Source organism: Psittacula echo (assembly GCF_963264785.1).
Source record: "Psittacula echo genome assembly, chromosome: Z".
NCBI classification, from domain to species: Eukaryota; Metazoa; Chordata; class Aves; order Psittaciformes; family Psittacidae; genus Psittacula; species Psittacula echo.
The window spans coordinates 27,008,311-27,030,449 of record NC_137742.1 but is presented as its reverse complement, the minus strand read 5'-3'; the positions used below and the strand labels follow the sequence as shown (position 1 = coordinate 27,030,449).

The 22,139-nt window shown below is 43.9% G+C and overlaps 1 protein-coding gene across 1 annotated transcript; it reads left to right on the top strand.

Moving 5' to 3' along the window:
- Positions 1-8,239: 8,239 nt before the first annotated feature.
- S100Z (S100 calcium binding protein Z) lies at positions 8,240-9,714 on the top strand (the record flags this gene model as incomplete). Its single annotated transcript, XM_080638283.1, has 2 exons — positions 8,240-8,380; positions 9,556-9,714. 2 exons carry the CDS (start codon positions 8,240-8,242, stop codon positions 9,712-9,714), a joined length of 300 nt encoding a protein of 99 aa, XP_080494409.1.
- Positions 9,715-22,139: the final 12,425 nt, after the last annotated feature.

Sequence of the window (22,139 nt, the reverse complement as noted above, 5' to 3'; positions counted from 1 at the left end):
TTTCCTATAATATTTCATAGTTAGCCACTTACTATTTGAGTCTTTTCCCTATATCCCATAGCAGCCTAGTTTAAGAGTGAGAAATGCTTTCTGGGAACAAGGTGGACAGTAAGCAGGCAGATCACCTATCATGAATTTCTTCAAGGAATGCCAGTAGATATGTGTTATGACTCTTATTTACATTTCCCCAGTGTACTGTGTCTATTCATGTTCCTACCTTTTTGGTTTTCAGGTTGATCTCTACCTCTTTACCTAGTCTGGACAACAGACTTAATGTTCAGCAGCTCTCTGGATACTGCCTGACACCCATCCACTTGGCATTGTACCCACCAGGTTTATGTGCCATGGTCCTGAAGCACATTTCAGGTAGTGACTGCCATCATTCGTCCACCTCAGATTCCTCCAGAGCTCTGGGGTGGATGCCATCCAGTTCTGGCTTGTTACGGCTTGTTTTGAGGTTCTGCTCTACAACGTCTTCTATCTACGGTTCACTCTGAGACAGATCCTTCAGCATGTCCCGATTTTTGTCGTATGGAAGCCTCCCCAGGCCCTACCGTAGTGAAAAGACATATAAACACATATAGTTATTCAGGTTTTCTGCTACGATCTTACCTTCTTTAAGCACTCTTTCTATAGCCTGCCTATCTACTGGCCCACAATGCCCTCTTCAGGCTTCTTGATCCCATTACATTTGAACAAGAATTCATGGCTGTTTGCAGATTGCTCCTATACCAGCTCTGGAGGAGATCACATTGCTCTGGTCTTTTCTTCCATTTACCATCCAAACAGTGGCACCTGCCTTAAAAACTTCCTTTTTCCCACAGCAGGTGATAAGCTTGAGAGTGCATTTTTAAGCGTCATTAGTGGGAATATACAGCCTGAATTCAGCAAAGCATGTGCCTAAATCCCGTTGTTTTAACACTGGCCCATGTTATGCACTTATATTCTCTGCAGAGTTTATAGCTCTAGCTAATAAGCTGTGAATAACAGATATTTCTTTCTTTGTCATTTTTAATGATTCTACTTCTAGTTTGGCTTGTTGTTGATAATTCAGACCCTTATGCAGAGCTTGCTGTAGTAATGCAAAGGTGAAACATCTTTGTGTGTCCTGGAGCAGTCAGACGGGAGTCTGTCTTCCTTGGGCCCTGCAGCTTTGGTAGTCGTTGCTAGCATGACATCTGGAAGCAGCAGTTCTTCAGCAGGACACTAAGGGGCAGACCCAGACCAGAAGTTTTCCTCAGTTATGTATACATACAAACATTATTTGCCTGATTTTTCTATATTGATTTAACTTGAACAGTGCCTGGAATATTGCATCAGGTTGGTCTGGATGGCTTTTTTCCCTTGCATGTTTTGTATTTATTTTGTCAGTGGTGATAAGAAAGGTGGGTTTATTTGCCAGTTAAGACAGACCTGCTTGAGCTCATGGCTCACAGGTAGAGCAGAAAGAATGAAAAAGATGCAGTGAGCTCTGCGTCTGGAGAGTTGGTGCATCATGTCATGGTCAAGAGCAAGTACAAACATGTAGCTGTACGGGCCAGGGGCTTTTGCTGCTCAGAGGCACTCCTTGCCATCAGAGTTAGTCACACCAGCCCTTGGAAACCCATCCCCAAAGTAATAGCTGCTGTGTGGCTGGAGACCAGGAAGGAGGAACTGAGGCAGGAGTCACTCAGCAGCCCACCCCAGGACCAGAGAAAACCTGTCTAAGGTTTTCCTACTGCTACAACCTGGTAGGTGGCTTGGTCACCATCCTGTGACACAGGTCCCAGTAGTTATGAAGAACTGGATGTTGAAGTGAATTAGGATAAAGGCTGCTGAACATTGAGTTTGAATTAAGAAGAAACATGAGTCAGTTCAGAACTAGCATGTCTCCAAAGGGTGGGTTTGGCATATCGGTCAGTGGATTTAACACAAAGGGAATTGCTGCTTTGGCTTTGTTCAGAACGTGAGGTATTGCCAAATCCTAGCTGAAACACGAGCTACCAAAGCCAGCTGGCACTGGATGCATGTTCTCTGGTTACGGATGGGAGAGCTGCTCTGAAACAGGACCTCTAGTATTACGTGAGGCAGAGTTGGCTCCAACTTTGTCTACACTGGTGTATTTTACACTATTTTGGTATCCAGCCTTGACATAAATAGACTACAGTAAAGTAATAAATGGCTGATACACAGCTGGATACATTCATCTGCTTCAGAGGCTTATGAGGAAGAAAGAATTTTAGAGCCAGCATATCACTTCATAGCTCCAGTTTAGGGTTAATGAAGGCAATCTAGGCTATTTATCAGATAGCAGTACATTCCTATGCAACTTGATGTTGCCTTCATATTGTAGTAACGGGTGGTTTCTTACAGGAGAGGAAACAGTGGCTGATGTTCTGGGAGGAGAAGGGAGCAGTAGGTCAGTACCTCAAGTACAGACAATGCTCCAATTTCTGTCCTAAACAAGTATCACAAGAGCAATGACCTCTGTGGGAACAAGCAGATTTCAATGATCTGGATATTTCAATAAAAAAGTTATTTACGTATGTGGAAAAGAAGTGTACAATCTTGTCCAAAACAGGGCTCAGCAGAGAACGAGATCAGAATGCCCTTCAGTTGAGCAGCCCTGGAAGTGTAACCTATTAAAAAAGGTACCTACAGAGTAAACCACTGAATTTAGGTGACAAGAGCTTTAATAGCCCTTTGCAATTCTGCTGCCTGTGGAATCACAGGGGTTAAAACAGTCTTAAAGATGTGAACCAGAACCTGTGGGGAAGGGAAGTGTGCGTGATGTAAATGGATGAAACAATCAGCCACCCATATATGGAAACAAAACATAAACGAAAATGCTAATAATCCTAAAAATGTAAACATGCCTATTTTAACTCAACAAAAAATACTGGTTCAAATGTAAGTCTCATATAAGCTCTTAAACACTTAATCTGTATTAATAAAATCTTTAGACTAATCTAGGCTTTAATCTAATGTAAGCTTTTTAGTGTATCGTTCCTTCTGAGCTTTGCAGTGTTCCCTGTTGCTTCCATCACACCATTTGCCACTCTGGGGGTGCAACATTGACTCAAAACACGTGCATCCCAAAAACAGTGTGAGTTTGGGAAAATTAAATAATGACAGGATGTGGGTGGGAGGCTGACTTGCCTTTCCCAGCGCAATAATGATTTGTGAGAAAATACTCCCCATATGCATTCTGACAAATGTTGAAAACCAGATGCCCTAAGTATGAGATCCTCCCACTTAAGCTGAGCAGTATTTTACTGTGGCTTAGAGTGATACTTTTTAGACTGCTCTGGCTTTAAAGGAAGCCTGTGTTATGTTGTCTCAAGAAGAGACGAAGGAAAAATTCCGGTGAAGAAGCCAAAGCTTTGTGGAGGAGAAACGCTGCTGACCTATGTCAAGGGCTGACTGCTTTCACACAGAGCAGAACTCTGCTCAGCTTTTTTGAGGGAGATGAGGCCAGCGATAAGATTTTCTGCCTGTAGTTTGTCTGCCCCATGTGAGAGGGGAGAAGCAGTCACAGCGAGCTTCCCAGCTGGGTGTACCTCTTCCCTACACCAACCAAGGTTAAAGGAAGCAGTCATAGCTGGTTGAGTCTTTCTCACGTTTACAGAGCAAGGAACAACTTCTGCCCCTCTCAGCAGCCTCCGGTAAGATCAGATGGCTGACTCATTCCATAAGCATCTATTACTCCTTGAGTAAAGATGGCAGAGCTCGGACCTATAAAGCATTTGTGCCATGCCAGCTGAGAAATCTACCCTTCTGTCTTTGACAGCCATTGATTCTGCAGGGCACACTTTAATGTTGAAATGCTCACTAGGAGAAGGGCACAGCTGGAGCAGTCTGCAAGAGGCAAGCACATAACATAAAGGGAACACTAAAACACGACTAAAACCAGATTGGGTGAATCAGGGGACAGGTTACTTTTAAGTTTGTGTTGAGTTTGAATGAGTTGCAAAGACTCTTTGAATTGAATTTATAAAGTCAACAAATTTAAACTCTTTATGGTAGTGGTAGGTCGCGCAAAAAGGGCCAGTGGCTACATCTGCAGCTTGGGATGCTCAGACTGGATATTAAGGTAAACATCTTCCCCAGGCAGGTAGTACAGCACTGGACCAAGTTACTCAAGAATTTGTGCAATCCCATCCTTGGAGGTTTTCAAGGTTTAACTGGATAAAGCCATCGCTGACCTGGTCTGGCAATGGTGATCGTTCCACATCGAGCAGGAAGTGGGACTAGGCACCTTCAGAGGTACCTTCCCACCAACACTGCCATGATTTGGCAGGTTCTGATGGACAGAATTTGGTCATGAATAAGGCAGCACTGATCTTCACCATGTCTGTAGTCACGGAATCACAGAATCATAGAATCGGCTAGGTTGGAAAAGGCTTTTAAGATCATCAAATCCAGTTGTTACCCCAGGACTGCCAAGTCTACCATAAACCACTAAGGGCCTCATCTACAGTGTCTGAACATTTCCAGGGACGGTGACTGCGCCACGCCCCTGGGAAGCCTGTTTCAATGCCTTACTATCCTTTCAGTGAGGCCATTTCCTCTTCTCGTGTCTCTTCTTATTTTGGAAAAGAGATCGACACACACTTCACTCCATCCCCCTTTCAGGTAGTTATAGGGAGTGATAAGGTGCCTCCTGAGCATCCTTTTTTCCAGACTAGACCACTCCAGGTCCCTCAGCTGTTCCTCATCAGACTTATGCTCCAGACCCTTCACCAGCTTCGTTGTCCTTCTTTGAACTTGCTCCAGCACCTCAATGTCTTTCTTGTAGTGAGGAGTCCAGAACTGAACACAGAATCCGAGATGCTGCAGTCCTGCTCCGTCAACCATGCTTCTGGTGGTGCTCTGTGTTTAGCCTGTGGAAACTAGAATGCAGGGGAGGAAGGGTTGATGGGAGAATGTTTGTTGCAATCATGGATCTTGCCTTGATACAGAAGTGCTCTCAGGATGCACTGATTTATCATACAGTGCCCATTAGGTATCATACAAAACCAAATTGTGCTGGAGTTTTAGACAAAGATTAAAACCAGCTGCTTGATAATCATGAATTTTGTGTCGTCTCTGGGACCTGCTCTCACAGGAGTTAGGAGTTCTCTGCTGCCACTGGAGCCACTGACAGGATTTCGCTAGCCAGGAATGAAAGGGATGGACACAGCAAATTGGACGTACCTCTGGACAAACACAGTGTGTCCATTCCCTGTATACATGTAATTTACTAGTGTGGAATAGAGAGTTTCTTAACACAATTAGCTGGAGTGAAAGTAGCTATTGAAAGAGACTGCACAGACTATATTACTATATAAATTATTGAGCTGATGTCCTGGCAGATGATAGAGGAAACCTTTCTTTAGTCCTGAGGATGGTAGCATTGAAAGTTTATACCTGCCTCCTGAAAGTTGTACCTCCTGTAGACTCTGCTTAGATAATTAATTTGCAATATTCATCAGCCAGAAGACCAATGTAATATATAGACAAACAGAAAGACTTTATACTCATGAATTCACGCAGCCATGGTTTTTTGTTCTGTGGGTGAAACTGTTCTTGAATAAACAGCAAAAAATGCGGTATTTTGAGGTTTATCTGGTTAGTATTTTGTGCAGTAATTATAAGCACTAGTGAATCACAAGCAACACACAGCCCTACATGGCTGTAACTACATAAGAGACTCCATGCTTTTAATTAGCATCTGCAAAGACTCAGAGAATGTCCAGCATCTGAGTGGGAGAGCTGTGCTGCACCTGGTATCACCCATGTTATTCTCCCACATGCTGCATATGATCCAGCTAGATCTCTGCGCTTGTCGGAGCACAGGGACTCCGTCTGTATAAAACTGGGCACCTATGAGCTATTCCCAAACAGAGGAAAGGTATGCAGAGCAACTCTCCTCCCCAGCTCTCCTCTGACTCCAGGAGGAATTAGGTTCCTCTTGTTGCATATCAGCATTTCCAGCTGGTTTCCACCTGGGCCTTTTCTGAAGTTTATCTGAGCATTGGCTTCCCCCATCCCTGGTGAGCACCCATGACTGCAGTGAAGGGAGGTGAAGGCATATGCCCTGCATGCAGTGTGGTGCATGCCGGCAGGGACCTCTAACCAGAAGAGTCATCCTACTGTTTCAGAAACAATGCTTTACACACAGTCACCTCTCATACCACTGGATCCAGCATTTTTATGTAGCCCCTCTTTTCCTTCCCCTTCTCCCAGAGGCAGAGCCAAGACCCCTCAGGTTGTGGAGACTTATCATAGTGGTGCAGACAGAAGAAACATGTCTGGAAGCAAAGGCAGCAGTCAGAGATGCTGGATGAGATCTTCTGGGGCACTCAAATCTACAAATGCCAGGAGACTTTCAGAGCTAAAAACAGTGCCAATCTCATTCTCTTTCCCCCTGTCTGGCATAAAAGAAAGAATGAGTTGCAGCTCTGTACCGTCCTGCTGGTTTTTTGCAGTTGTGCTTGCTGTGTACAGCAGACAGAAGGCTTTATTGAGAGAAAGCAAACACAAATTAAGCAGTTTTCTATTTCATGTGGCTGTTGTGAAAACTGTGGCTATGTGGTTATTTGGAATTTTGGGTGGTAAGTAGGTTCTACCATGCATCTTTCTCATATCCCCCAGCCATTGCCCCCAGGGTCAACAAGTCCCTGGGTTTCAGAGCAGGGGAAGCCCTTCTAAGGGAAGATCGCTTATTAAAAGAGAGATGCTGAACTACAGTTCTTACGCAGGACTAATAAAAATGAAGCCAAGCCTGTTGATCAGTGCACACTGTAATTTCAGGCACAGCTTCCTCTGAAACTGGTTTCCTCATTTCCTCCTGAGGATACATGTACTACAGCAGGAATTTCATTCAGCAAAGCCAACGTTTTAGGCTTACAGAGACATCTGACAATAAAGGCAGATATCTCCAGGGATTTGTGGCAAGCTCACCTACAAACCTACCCCTAGTACCCAAGTATTTCTGTGAATACCGACTGGCTGCCACTACCTGCATAGGCTCTTGGCTATATAAGTGATGAGAGACAGATTAGAAAGAGTGGTGTTGAAAATGGGGGAAAGTTGGCTTATGCTGACATGGTGATTGTGGATTTTTCAAATGTTGACCTTCAGACCCCAGATGAGCATATCTGTGAAAGCTCAAACGATAAGAAACATCTCGTATGTTCCACACACAGCCTTCTGCTCTGCCTAGTGAATATTTTAGTGACCCATTTACAGCAAGCAGCTTTTATTGAGCAGAGTAGGCAAATGCAGAAGAAAGCAGAAGCCCCATCATCCCTGTGACAATTATACGTCTGTCTCTATATATGCAATCCACCTCCTCAGCCTGATAAACAAGAGCCTGTGCACAAGTTTTGAAAGGAGGGTGACCATCATCTTCTGTGATCTGAGCATTTTCTGGCAAACACCTCAGGCACCCCATAAGCAGGTAAGTCTTAGCCTTTGCACAGTGATACGTTCACAACTCCAGTCTTACCTTGAATTTCATTCTGGCTTTTTAATCTCTCTCCTGGGGGTTAATCAACATAATGTTTCCCTTTCACCTGATTTCTATTTTAAGTTAATTTTGAGTCAGCTACTCAGCAGTTAATTGTATTTCCACCTTTTTTCTTGGTGGTGCTCCCCTGTGTACCTTCTTACTGCATGCTTTATGAAGTAAACCCTCAGCAATGCCTAGCCCTGTTTATTTCAGGTAATTTACAAGAAAAAAACGTCAGCCCAAGCAAACACAACTGCATAAATCAAAAGCTGATGCTTCTATACTTATTACTGGTGATTTTCCTATAACCATTTAAGAAACTGGTGTGGAGCATTCTGTATAACTCATCCACTTTGGGTGCTGTTATTTCTTGATCTTATTTTCTTGAGAAAACTTTTGAATAAACAGGTAGGAGGTTGTGCCTTCATTTTTCCTGTGTTTTCAGCTATGGGTATGAGACATTTCATTTTACAGTAGCTTTGCAATATGATGCACAGTAGATCACTGTCATAAAGACCTTCCTTTCCATTTACCTCTTTGAAGCAATTGCTAGTGAGTTCACGACAATGCTTTATTTTTAACAGTCTAGCCTTGCTCACACACAGCTGTGAGAATGGATCACTGAAAACCCTTTTTTTCAGTTCTGGTAACAATTTCTCTCCTCGGCTAGCTCTCCATCCCTTCCCTGAGACCAGCCTTTGGTTTGGCTCCTGCACGATGTCACTGACTCTGGGTCTTTACCCTACAGATCTCCCTCTCATTGTTATGTCCACACCGCTGGAGGATGCGATGGACACCTTGATCAGGATTTTCCATCACTACTCTGGCAAAGAAGGAGACAGATACAAGCTCAGTAAAGGAGAACTCAAGGAGCTCCTCACCAGCGAGCTCACTGACTTCCTTTCAGTAAGTCAGCTTCTGAACATCTTGATTTAGTTTCGTGGGTGGGAGAAGCAGCTACCCAAGTGTTCAGGAATAGCATCTCTTTCTGAAAGGCACATTCTGCCAGACAGAAGGAGATGAGATTAAGGTCCCCTTAGAGAAGTGTGTTTTCAGAGGGTTGTCCAGCCCTGGTGATCTGCCTTGTGCCACCAGCAACAGAGACAGGTACCTTACTTACCTTGCTCTACTTACTCCTCTGTGCTTCAGAGCAGGAGGACAAAGGTTGCCTAGAAATAATAAAAAAATTTATGCCAAAACAGGCTTTAATAAATTTTTTGTTAATTTGTTCATTTTTAATAATGAGATACAAGTAAGTCCTTCAAAGAATTAAATCCAGCAACCAGTTCTCATGAGACAAGAAAGTAGCTTGTGCACAGTAGCTACAGACACAGTACAGCTCCTTGTGTGCCCTGCACAGAGATGATAAGAAAGCCCTTTCAGCGGTAAGCTGTTGATCTGAATATCTCTTCACATCTTTGTTATATTCTGCATTACACAGCATGGATGCTTTTAATGGAACAATGACCAGATTCATAGTTGGCTTTCTGTATCCTCTTAGCTGTAAAAATTGTTGTGGACACTATAATCATCAGCAGGATTTTTTACATTATGTCCATTTCCTTGGATTGGATTTTCTTTTAACCTTGGCTATTTATTGATTATTACAACATTCACTGTTCTTACTCACACTGAATAGGATGTGGTTTTTGCTAAGTAGAGATCTTCTGAATGTGATGAATGGATGTATAATACTACCACTTATGGTTGAATTGAAAATCTAAGTACTGTTTGTTAAGAGATGATACAGAGAAATGCACATTATAGATCCATCTTGTCAAAAGAAAGCAGTGCTTAGCAGCTCATGAAATCCATTTGATTCATTTCAGTGCTTACATAGTACCTGTATTTCTTCTAAAAGCTGTGCTGTCTTTGATTTCTATTGCTGTGCACTTTTGGGCCTCCAGACCTATGTTTTTAATGCTGTGGCTAGTGTCATGTTAATATTCAGGCGCATACTGCATGCAGCCTTTTATTTAATAACACTGGGGCTTGTGACATAGCAGTGGGCTGCACTGCTGGGTGTGTCCGAGCTCCTCATTCAAGATCTGCACAGCTAAGTCGCTTTTGTTTCTCTTTAGGGACAAAAGGACCCACATCTGGTTGATAAGATTATGAAAGATCTGGACTCCAACAAAGACAATGAAGTGGATTTTCACGAATTTGTCATTCTGGTTGCTGCTTTGACTGTGGCATGCAATGATTTCTTTGAAGAACAGCTGAAGAAAGAGGGACTTTAAAAATGCTTAATACACAAATGTGAGCAAAGCATGCCTAGTTAGGTAGCCCTCATCAGCATTTAGTGAATGCAAACCATCATCCCTCCAACTGTTACTGCTCTAAGACATTTACAGAGCAGATCAGCAGCTGGTGTAAGCTGGACCAATGCCAGTTTACACTACTTGAGATCTGGCTTTCAATATTTTCAGGTTTTGTGCTGCATGCATCTGTAACGTGCATTTATCAGTTGCCGAGGTCAAGGGCTCGGTGTGACAGATCATTTGGCAGAAGCTGAGACTTCTATTTCTTAACTGCCAGCGGAAAGTAAAAGGCACAGGAATGTTACTTACGTACTTTCTGAATTGGAAAATTTGGAATGAGACATTAAACTTGCAATTAAGTTTTCAGTCATTCTATAACAATCACATTTCTTGCAGCTCACAAAAACCAGCTTGGGTTTTGCTCAGCTCTGCTTATTCTAAAGCCCTTTTTAGATGCTGCTCCATACCTCCCCACACTCTCATCTTTCAGATGTGGTCACAGCTGTCTCCTGGTGCCTGAGCAGACGATACTGCTTGCCATTCTTATGGGTTCATTTCCTCTACCACCCCTGCTTCAATTTTGTTGTGTTGGCAATACTGCATCCCAGTAGTCCACCTCTTCATTCAGCATAAATGAATTTATTCATATGTTAAATTATTCAAATGCATAGAAGATTTAGTCAGCAAACTGCTCTGAGGGCTGATGGAAGGACTGGGTCTTCAGGGGAAATGTAAATGCCTTCTGCTTTCACAATTCTGGCACCCTTAAGAGGAGGACTTTTAGAGGACCACTTCTGGGGGATTTAATGATAGTGTCTCAGGGTACAGCTTTGTAATGTGAGTCATCTTATGGAACAATGATTTCATCTTACAGTGATCCAACACATTGCATAGAAGCAGCGCAAAAGGGGCAATGGGACCCCATGGCCAGGGTTGGAGAGAGTAGAAAAAATCCCTTTCAGTGTTAACCTGCTCTTGGGTTGAATTAAAAGTACTTTTGCACTCTTGTTTGAATTAAGCATACTTCCAAACCCCTGTGAATCCTCAGTGACAGGGTGTCGTGCCTTCTTTCTTACATGGAGATTTCTCTTTGTTTCTTGCTGTTTTATGGTAACTTCAAACTACAATAAAAGGTGTCTGAATTAAATGAAGATTTGCTGTTTGTGTAAGAGGTTAATAAAAAGAAACATCTCCCAGGGAAGACGTGTCCTGCTAGGCAACAGCTGAAGAATGCATTTCACTTGTCTCTCCTGCCCATATCCATGGACATCATTCAGTAAATACTATAATATTTGTATAAAATCAGGTATCATTAAGAAGACGTAATTTATAATAAGAAGGGGATTCTATAAGATCTAATAAATATTACAAGGGGCAGAAATCGTCCTAAGAATGAAGCCACCACAAAATTGTATTATCCCAGAATAAAGAAGGCTTAGCAGGGGATGCAGAGCCACGATGTGCTGCCTCTTTAACTCTTCAGTGACAGAAGTTACATAGAATTCACAGAAGATCTTCTAAAGGAACACAGCAAAAAATATTAAAGTAAAATTGACAACAATTACACAACTTTTTGCCCCCCTGCAATGTTGTGCACCTCAGTATCATTGCAGTTCTTGTACCAGGATTTCAGGAGTTATCAGCCGGAAAAAAGGAAGACTGCTTTTATGGTTCACCATAGGTCCTGCAGAATGTTTCTTATCTCCCAGCTTTTCCCCTTCCTCAAGAGCAAGGGAGAGAAGAGCAGCTTAAAGCTTGAACCCCAGGCTAAAAAGAATAAGATTGTTCCAGTAAGGACCAGTGACTTCTTTATGACGTTTGAGCAGGAGGCATTTTGGAAGCAAGCTCCAGAAAGTTCATAAACCCTCTGGTCATCCCTGATGAGCCCCTGGGCACATACCAGCCTGTGTGCCAAGCAGAATTATGCTAAATCACATCTGTCAACATCAACATGCCCTGAGGTCAGGCAGGGAGAGATGCTGCTGTGATGGATGGTCAGTGGAGGTGTCTCATCAGCTGAATTTACTACGGATTCAGTGCAGTCTAATTCCTCTGTGGAAGGGGATTGCTTGCACATGAGCTATGGGTGAATCAGAGGAGAATGACTCAAATGATCTTTATTCCAACAGAAGTTTTATAAAACCTCAATCACCAGTTTTGGTTGGTTAGGTTTTTCCTGTTGCTGTTTTAACTGCAAGGACAACTGTTTATCAGCTTTAAAGAAGAAACCATTTTCACTGAGGACTGAAGACCAAGCCGAATGAGAAGAAAATGCTACAAAGCACATTCAGATGCTTGCAAACACAAAGCCTTGACACAATTTGGGGTTCTGGGGTAAAGGACTTGCCTTCCTAATGTTGGGATAATCATAGGCTGGCCCACTGAACCAGCTGGTCATTCCTCTGCTGTTCCTCTCCCACAGGAGTCAACTAGTGCTGCATTAGTAGACACCACTTCCAAGAAAGATAGCTGAAAATCACCTAGAACTTTTGAATTGCCTCTGAACCAGAAAAACGTGTGAGCAATCCTCTTTTCTGTGAGTAATCTTCAGGAAGGAGAGCTGCATTGGAGCCATTTATACTGGCTATGCAAGATGATGCTTGCAGGGCCAACCTCAATACAGCAACTTTGTCCTGCAGATGTGAAGTTTTGATTTTAGCTTCTTTCAGGAAGGAAAATGTCTCCTTCAAACACAAAGGCAGTGCTCTTTTTCTCATTGTTTACTGACACTTTTCCTGCTGACTTTGAGTTTGCTTGTAGTTCATGAATCTAGAGAGCACTTTGATGTTCACATGCAGAGGAAACTTGCTGTGTGGCTTTCTCCATAGTCTCTCAGCTTTAGCCGTGATGCTTAATTACATGCATTTTTATCATTTGTGCTATCAGACTGTCTGAAAAATCGATAGAAAATTGAACACCACAATAAGGTCTTAATATTTTCAAGTTACATTCAAGACTAGTGAAAATACAGATGCCAGACAAGATCTTTACTAGCGATTGTGAAATTATTTTGCCTGACATCTAAAAAGCAGATTTTCAGAGACAAATGATATTATCTTGAAAGCATCAGCCTCTGCCATTTGCTTTTGTTCAAAAGAGACTTGAAGTGCAGTACAGCTGAGTACAAGAAGCTCGATGCACTATCAGTAAATAAATTTATAACCTCTTCAGATCTGATGTCCAACTGCAGAAATCAAAGAGCCTCTTATGACACCACTGTCTTGACAAGTGCTTTGCAATGGAGCAGTCTCTCCATGCTCTGGCTCACCTGCCAGGTGCACTAGGAAAGCACAACCTTTTTCACTCTAAACATTGTAGAGGGTGTCAAGCACGATGGGGTAATCATCATCTTACAACATCAGTTCCTTCTTGTAAAGATGAGAAACAGAGTTGCCTGGGCTTGTGGGAATGGATAGAGAAGTGATAGTAAGAGACCTCAACAGAGCAGGTGATCTTTCCAGCAACCAGATATATCATGAATTGCTTTCCACCAAACGCCATTTGAGAAAGAATTGAAAGCTATTGACAGTGACAATTTTATATTTACATCTATGAATCTGGTGCTGCGCTTGCAGGGATGCCTTGAATACATGCAGTATCTGCGTTAACCTGCACTTGCTAGCATAGGGAATCCAGCATCTCCGAAGCCTGTCACAACTGCTGGGCAGGCACACAGCAGCGTATACCGTATGTGAGACAGCCCAGAGCTGCTCAGCGTGGCACAGTGGCACCCTGAGCAGTGTGCAATACAGCAGTTTGACGTGCCCCTCTGTTTGGTCTGAGAATTCTGAACGGAGCTGCCGTTTAAATCACGATAATTATTAGTGCATTCGCTTCTCCCCCTTGGCACCCTGACACACAGGCTGGCAAACTCCCTGGGCAGTCAGTACAGTGCCTGCTCTGATCAGGGACGCACACTTTTCACTTAGCAAGGCAGATATTTCCTCCTGGGACAAAGGCTCTGAGGTCTCCCCAGCACAGCAATGCTGCATGGCCACAGCAGCACAGTGGGTATGCACAGTGTGCAGGGGATGGACTCTATCATCTCAAAACTTGGCACAGGTATCTCAGTGAAACATGGCTTTGTGATACCCCAAGCAGCCAGGGAATTAGTACTGTGGTACAGACAGGCCAGAAGAAGGGGGTGAAGAGCTTTGCTGTAGCTATGCAAACCCACCCCAGGTTACTCAGCCATCCAAGGCAGAGCCTCCTTTCCAGGCTCCATTCTGCAGCATAAAGCAGAGCATGGCCAGCGGGGAAACTCTAAAGGACATCCCGGAGCCCATCCTCACACCTCAGTAGCACACATTCAGCTCCTTTCCAGCTTCAGCCCCCAAGAAGTTGGGTGAAAGGTCAAACAGAAAACTTGCCTTCAAAATCAGATTATCTATATAAAGCCTTTTGACTGGCAGAAAGATTTGTTAGACTGTGATGTGACATCATGTGCATGTCTGATAAGAGTTTTGATTGACAGGCCAACAATTATTAGATGTGTCTTTAGGGATAATTAAGTCGATTGAATGGCACTGTATTATTTGAAGAAAAAAGGGGTCACGTTTTCAATTTTATCTTTCTGCCACACAATACGGCATGAGAGTTAACGTTTCGCTTATGATCTGGTAATCTGCTTTCTAAGATAGTTCCATCCATGTCAGTTCCTCTGTGTTAGAGTATGACGGGTTAAAGGTCCTGGGCAGCTATCAGAGACCACACGAATGAACTTCACCAGATACATCAATTAAAAAAACAAACAACAAAACAAACAAAAATAAAAAATCCCAAACCCAAAAAGTTAAAGCTTGTCCTTTTTAAATACCAGCTCTCAGCCACCTGCAGTCAGTTGTGTACAAGGGGCAACTCCCAAGGAAGAGAACTGCAGCTGCATCCACTTATTTTGCCCTCGCAAGTAGATTCTCAGCTGATGTAAAATGACAGAGCCTATCGCACTTAGTGGCATAATTTTGCAACAGCTGAGGACATGTGCTTGAGAGATTTTAAATTAGCCTTCAATGGAAAGCTGTGTTTCTGTTAGCTGGTTGGCTAAATAAGGACCTGTCTGTAAAACTGCAAATGCTGCAACAAGGCAGCTAAGAGGAAGACAGGAGGAACAGTTGCTCAGAGCACACGTATTTGGGAGAAAATCAGTGGAAAATGCTCCTGTGATACATCTGCTTTAAATTCTAAGCTGTCCTGCCAGGTCCTGGTTGACTTCAAGGGTTGCAGAGCAAATTTTCATGGTGTAGCTCTCAAATACCCATGTGTGGAATCTGCCTCAAAACTCCATGTGTTGCTCTGACTCTCCATTCCCAGTATTGGCATGGACCCAGAAAAGCACTTTGTGGAAACACAGAATAAAGCTACAGCAGGAAAAAACTGTGGGTAGAACCTCTTGCAAAGAACAGAAAAGCAACAGAACCACCTGGAGCATTAGTTTAGGTTGTGTTTTGTGGGCTGAAAATGTGACAAGAAGTTGAGAATGCTGCAGAAAGATGCAGGTTCCCCAGATCTGGCCGGGGACACTGAGTGACAGCAGCAAATAGGTCCCTGTGGCTGAGCAAAGAATGGCTGGATGAGACGGCAGGGTTGGAGACCTCCATCCCATTAAACCATTAATGCCTTGGCTAGGTGAAACCAAATCTCTTTTTGCCCTTGCACTAATGACTGAATTCTGCAGTTTTCACTTGAGGGAGAATTTTTTTGCCATTTTTGGTGCCCCAGGAGTAACATGACATGAAGGAGAATCATCAGCCTTTGAAAGCTAAGTACAGTTTCTATTTGAAATTAAAAAGCCTGTTGGTAGACCCAAAGTAAAGATTGTCTAGGACATTGCTGTCAAAGGTGAAGCTGTCTTTAGGAGATTGAAAAACGCTGACCAGATGATCCTGAAGTCCTTCAATATTCAAATACACAAGTACACAATCACAAAAATACACAAAATATACACTTCAATACACAAAATGTTCCAGTATTTTCATCTGGAAGTGTTTGGAGCCTAACCGATCAAAATGGCACAGCCTATGTGGTACTACAGGCAAGTAGTAAGGAATCGCATGCATGTGAAAAATAAAGGACTTAGTGGTAGGAGCAGTTAAAAGGATAAATGTATCATTATGCTGGGTATACTGGCATCTCGTGTCTGACTCATATTGACTAGCTGAATTGTGTTAGCACTCCACAGTGTTTCTGAAATGAGCCCATTACTGTGATGCCTAACACTAGCAGAGACAATTGTGTTGAATCACAGTTTTTCCTGGATAAGAAAAACTCAATCATGGAGATAGTCACTTCAGCTGAGAAATACTTGTCCTTGAATAGGAAAAAATATCTTAAAGTATCACTTGTCAAATTGGTGCTTTGTCAAAGATAAAGTTTGTTCTTCTCAGTGACCCAAAATTTGTTACGTGATGTGTCAATACTAAAATTTCTCAATACATCTGGAAATCATATTCTGTATCATAAAGTGACCTCACTGTGGAAAACAAAGTGACAAATGTTCTGGTAACTCAGAGCTGAACAGGAAATTTGGGAGCAGAGGAACAGGAGCTGATGCTTGAGGCAGGTACACCGGGAGAAGGTTGCAGCGGTAGAAGAGGCTGCAGCACTGTATCCTCTGCACATCCAGCACAGGACCTGACATGGGCCATGAGAGGTATGCCTCCAAGCAGAGTCCAACCACAATAACTGTGCCATGGTTTGTAAAGGAGATTGCTTTTCTGCAAGGGCACTGGGACCTATCAGAGCAGCTGCTGCAGCTGGTAAAGGCAAACATGACCGACTTTGGTCCACAGGCATTGACCGAAGGAGGCATGTACCAAGGTCCCTTGCCTGGGAGCCTCACTGATGCCTGTGTGTTGAGGTCTTCCTGCACGAGCCCTCGAGAGAGGAGGTACTGTGGGGGAGATCCACAGCAGAGGCAGGCCCAGGCTAAAATCAAACAGCTCGGCAAATGTCCATCACCACTGTTAATGCCAGAGTGATGGCATGCACCTTTGCCAGCCCTCCCACACCTCTCCTTCCTGCAAGAAAACTTTTCCTTGTTCTCACTTCTTGGCCCTGACTCTTTTGTGTAGACACTGGGTTGAGTCACAGGCAGAGCTGGTAGTGATAACCGCCCTCAAGGTAATCTTGGTGTCTGAATATAACATTTGCTTGATTATTTGTAACCTGCTAAACTGTGAGCTTCACAGTCCTTGCTCTTATTTGATGCCATAAATAGTGTTAATGCAACACTTATCATCAAGCCTGCATGATGCTGATAGGCTTTCAGTTCATAAATCACATGCGTTTGTCATTTCTCTAAACCACTCAACATGACAAATCACACGTCTCTTGTGTCAAACTGCCCAGAGTTAACAAGCTATGCTTACTTCACCTTACAGAAAGTTCAGCTCTATTTAAGGCCAATTTAGGCACACAGAAAGAAGTAATAGAAGTGTCATTACAGAGAGATGTATGGCAAAGCTTGGAAGAAGATTGTCATACCCAACACAGAGTTGGGGCAGATGGATAACAATAGAAGTCAGTGGCAGAGATGCCCGCTGACCAGAGAAGGAGGAGTCTTGGGCTCAGATTGGGTCACGACCGGCTGAGGAGCCTGTCTGACACTGAAACCAACACAAGAGAAAAAGAATGAAGCAGAAAATGTGATCTCCGCTAACTTACAGCATAAGGAAAGGGGACCAGAAGTAGGAGCTCCATACACATTCAGCTCCAGCTTCTTGATCTGAGGGAGTTTTTGAAGTGAAGTGTTGTGTGAGTCTGTATCAAGGGTAGGGTTTCCTAATGGCCGCCAAGGCTGTGACTAGCCATACAGCCTCCCCTTTGCTTCTTTTTCTGTGGTATTATTTCAGAGCAATAGCTTATTGCTAGCATGCAATTTAGCAATGACCAAAAGTTTAGTTTTCACTGTAGCATTCATGATACTTGAGAGACACTAGATTTTTTTCTCACCTTAATCAGGGCTAACTGATCCCACTGTTCAGGAGTAATATACTGAAGGGTTTGCAAACAGTTGAATGGCATGCTTGTATAACAAAATACAAGTGATGTGCAGCAATCTCCTACCCTGCAAAGACACGGACATCAGTGTGAGACCTGCAGCCACAAGGTATAAAGCAAGGACTGGATAGTACTATGTCTCCCATACACCGTGGGGGAAAGAAAAAGCTAGTCCCTTAATTAATTCTGAGTTACAGTGGGGATGAGCATAGGGTGAATAAACGTAGCTCAGCAGTGTTTAGCAGCTGACATGTTAGGAAGTTTGAAGTCCAGCCAGACGTCTCACACTGTGCATCACCCCACTCCACATATCTTCAGCCAGCGCAAAGCAGCAGTGAGAAATCAGCATCAACAGCAAAGGATGGAGTGCCCTAGCCAGGAGAAATCCTCTTCACTTGAGCAGCTGGTGTTGTAGCACTGTGGACTCGCTGCTGCTCCTGTCAATTCCAGAAACCACAAGGCACACACAGGCAGTGCAGCCTCCATGGGACGTGCAGCGGCTGATTGCTCCCTGTGCAGTCAGAGCCTACACGACGTTGTGTCTATACAGGAAAACTAACTCTTATTTAAGGTCCTGATACTAGAGGGAGATTTGGTTTGAACTAGCTGCTTCTGCCAGCAGTCAGGCTGCAGCTGAGCAGGTAAGTGCTCTGGAGGATAAGAAATGTGGCCTGAACCAGGAGTTCATGGTTTTCAGCGCATAGCTTGCAGGAAATCCAGGAGCTGCGGTTTGTTGCACAGGCTCTCTGGAGTCTCCAGGTTTATCCCTTTTACCTGGGGTACAGGGTGAGATGTGCTGCAGGTGAAATTTCCATGCTGAGTGAAAGGAATGGTAGCCGCAGCCTGGAGTGTGTTCATGGTGAAATGAGTGCTGAAATAAAATGGCCTTTTGCAGGAATTAAAGCATGTCAGGGTGCTGCATTAGTGAGCTGGGGACTCAAGGGACCCTTTGAAGAGCAGAAAGGGTTAACAATAGTGGGGTCCTTTATGCATGAGGGAGGAATCCCTAGGGAGTGTCTGTAGCTCAAACCCCGCACATTAAGATACCCAAGAACATCCTCAATCTTCCTGTACCCACTACCTTACCTTTGAGGGAATGAACTGCATTTACCACTTGTATTATAGCACAAGGTATCACTTAATGGCTATGGAGGGCGGTAAATGGGGTTTGTTTCACTACTCTCTTTATTCAGCTGTATTTTCTCCACCTCTCACTGCAGCTGGGATCTCTCCTCTCCTACAATAGCTGACAAGACACCTACAAGCTCTGAGCATGAGGATTCCCACCAAGGGGCAAGTGGGTCCTCCCAAGCACACAGCTGAACCATGTAAAAATCAGCACTCATTTAACAACCCAAGGCTCCGCAAAGGCTGCGGTGTCCTACTCTTCCTGATCCACAGTAGAGCCTGGTGGGTGATCTCTTGCACACAGTCCAGCTTCTCATCAGTATGGTAGCATCCAAAAGACCATCTTTTTGTCCCTGTTCATTGCAGGGGGTTGCACTAGATGATCTTTGAAGGTCTTTTCCAACCCAAACTATTCCATGATTTTATCCCAGCACTTCTGCCAGGGAAAGGGGCTGTTCCCAGGCTGTTACAGCTGCTAGCAGAGTCAAGGTGTTGTAGCATGAAAGTCACAAGATGGTCAGACTGGGAATGCATTTTACTGTCTTACATAATGTGATATTAATGAAAAAACTAGTCCTACAATGTGTTAACATGACTCAACCCCATGAAAGAGAGATGACACCCTTCTCATTCACCCAAGGGTTTGTATCACATTGAAGGTGCTTTTCCCTTCTGAAATGCTGCAGGGATGTTTTGAACCCTGACTAAACTGCTAATTTTAATTTGCTTTGTTAGTCACAATCTCATCTCCTGAAGAGATCAGTCTCTGCCAGTGGCCTTAAACAAGAGCATTCCGTACTGGGAGGTACAGAGGGGAAGGCGACTTGTAATACCCTGTGAGGAGGCAGCAGTGTTGATTGAGGAGGTGTCCCCCATCCTCCCTCATTCTCTGGCAGCCAGGACGATGTGCTGGGAGATGAGCCCCCTCCTTCCTCTGGGACTGGTCCACCTTGTGGGTCTATCTGCCCAGGCTCCACCTGAGTCAGTTGTGGAGGCACTATGAGGCACAGCTCTGGCAGCCGGAGCTGCACCTCTCTGTGTGTGCTTCTTATTCCCATCCTAAATACTTGCCTTTCACAGACATTGGAGCTGTGCAAATGGAAGCACATAAGAATCTGGGGGCTGTGGGAGGCCCGGTGTTTGAGGACACAAGCAATCATCAAGGACACTAGGAGGCTTTGTGATGAGGCTGGGCAGGATGTCATCAGCTTCATTGGCTTCTGCTGAGTGCAGAACCAAAATGCAAAGTGGAAGATGATGCAGAGTAGATGACAGGTTGCCTTAGCACCCCTGTTACACCCAAGCTCCATACCCACAGCAAGGGGTGAGTTTAACTTTTGCACTAATGTTACACAGAATATTTGTGACACTCAGAGCAAACTCCTGCACAGAAAATGTAAAGCCTCCATAGGTGCCATGTGAGTAAGAAATTGCAACAAACATGGAGATGGCTCCTATCCTCCCTCTCTCCACCTTGTTGGTTGGAGAATGACAGTCCCCACACCTCATCTGTTGGGATGTCCTCCAGCCCCTGGGACCACCTGCTTGTCTGGGACCTCCACCAGTAAATGCTATGCTAGCCCAGACCTCAGCTATTCATGTGCAAGAGTTTGAAATATGTTGAAATTGCTGTTGGTATGTTTTATTCTCAGTAGATCACCCCATAGATGGTTTATGAGACAGCTGTGTTGATTTAGCAGCAGTGTCATTTGTTCTTCACTCATTTTTGGAGTTGAACTTAACCAGATCTTCTGTAACTGGTCAAATTCTCATGCTACCAAGCACTCTCTCTCCTTTACTGGAGACAGGCAAGGACTCAGGATCTGAGGTTGAAGCTGGGTACCAGAAAGGCAAGTGAGACTCCCCAGTCAGAACTGGGACTGCGTTCTGCAAAGTGCCTCGAAGATGGAGAGTGAAGGGGTCTTGCTGTAATTCTAACATCCTTCACCTCTTCAGAAAGTGAACATGTGATAAGAAACATGAATGAGGCTCTCCCGCAGCCCATTCTGGTCCCACAGGATCCTGGTGATTACCAGAGTGCCTCTCTCCATTCTGATTAGCCTCCCAGCCATCCTCTAATGCAAGTTGGAACTAAACCCTCCGGTTTTCCAACAAAACTTGTAATTCCCATAGGACTTCAATGCATTTCCAGATTCCAAATTCCTTGGATAATCCTCTGATAAAACTTTCCTAAAAACACAGTGTTTAAACAGTTCAAGACACATACCTAAACTCTTGGTTCATGCAGTAATTAACCACAGTTCTCAAAATCAGTTTTAACAGCCTTTGAATGCAACTTGATGTCAAAGTTCAAAAACAGTATGTTCTCCATTTTGTAAGTATTTTTTGTGCTCCTGAAACCCACACAGATATGGCAAATTCACAGAAGTGCCATGCAGATATAGAACAATGTTACAGTTTACATTAAAGTAAACTATGAGAATTCCAGCATAATGTGGGCAAAGCCACAGGCGTACAGACAGAGCAAGATTTATGTATTTGCTCTTCATTTCACCAACAAGTTTGGTGAAACAGCAAGCGAATGTTCTATCTACAAGCCCTAAAAATGAAATCAGAAGCAGCAAACTTAAAACTTTGAATTCTGGATCATATTACAAGCGTATTTCTAAGTTTTGATGAACCAAAATGGTAATTTGACAGGGAAGTATAGAGCAGAAGGTGACATTAGTAAGAAGCCTGAGATGAGGAAAGGGCAGTTATTGTCTGCAGAGTATTGATGGTTCATCCCATGTCAGGGGAAAACAAGAATGTACCCTACAGCTAATAGATCTGCTGAATTAATGATATTTAGTACTCGGCAGAGTTATGAATGCCGATTCCCAGAGTCATTTTTCAAAGGTTTTTCTCACGTTTCCCTTCAGGATCAGGGCTGGAGCAATATCAGCTATTCTGTGCGGAATATGCCCTTGGGAGCCCCAAGTTTTCCTAATTTCTGTATGAAAGCCATAGTGGGGAGAGCTGTCTGGCTTTGCCTGTCCTTGTGCCAAAGTTGCTGGCACAGGACCTGGAAGCCAGCGAGTCCCCTGGCCCTGGGATGATGCTGACCCCAGGCTGCAAGCCTGGCTGGAATGCAGGGTGCTACCCAGGCCTGGCCAGCGGGAAACCTCTGGCACAGGTGCTGTGGAGAACTGCATGTCACAAAGCAGCAGGAGGGAGGAAGGGAGCCCTGTAGGTCTGAAATGCCCTGGCATGGGAAAGCAGCAGAAGAGGAGGGAGGGATGCTCCTCGTTCCTCGCTTGGAGTAACTGGAACTAAAA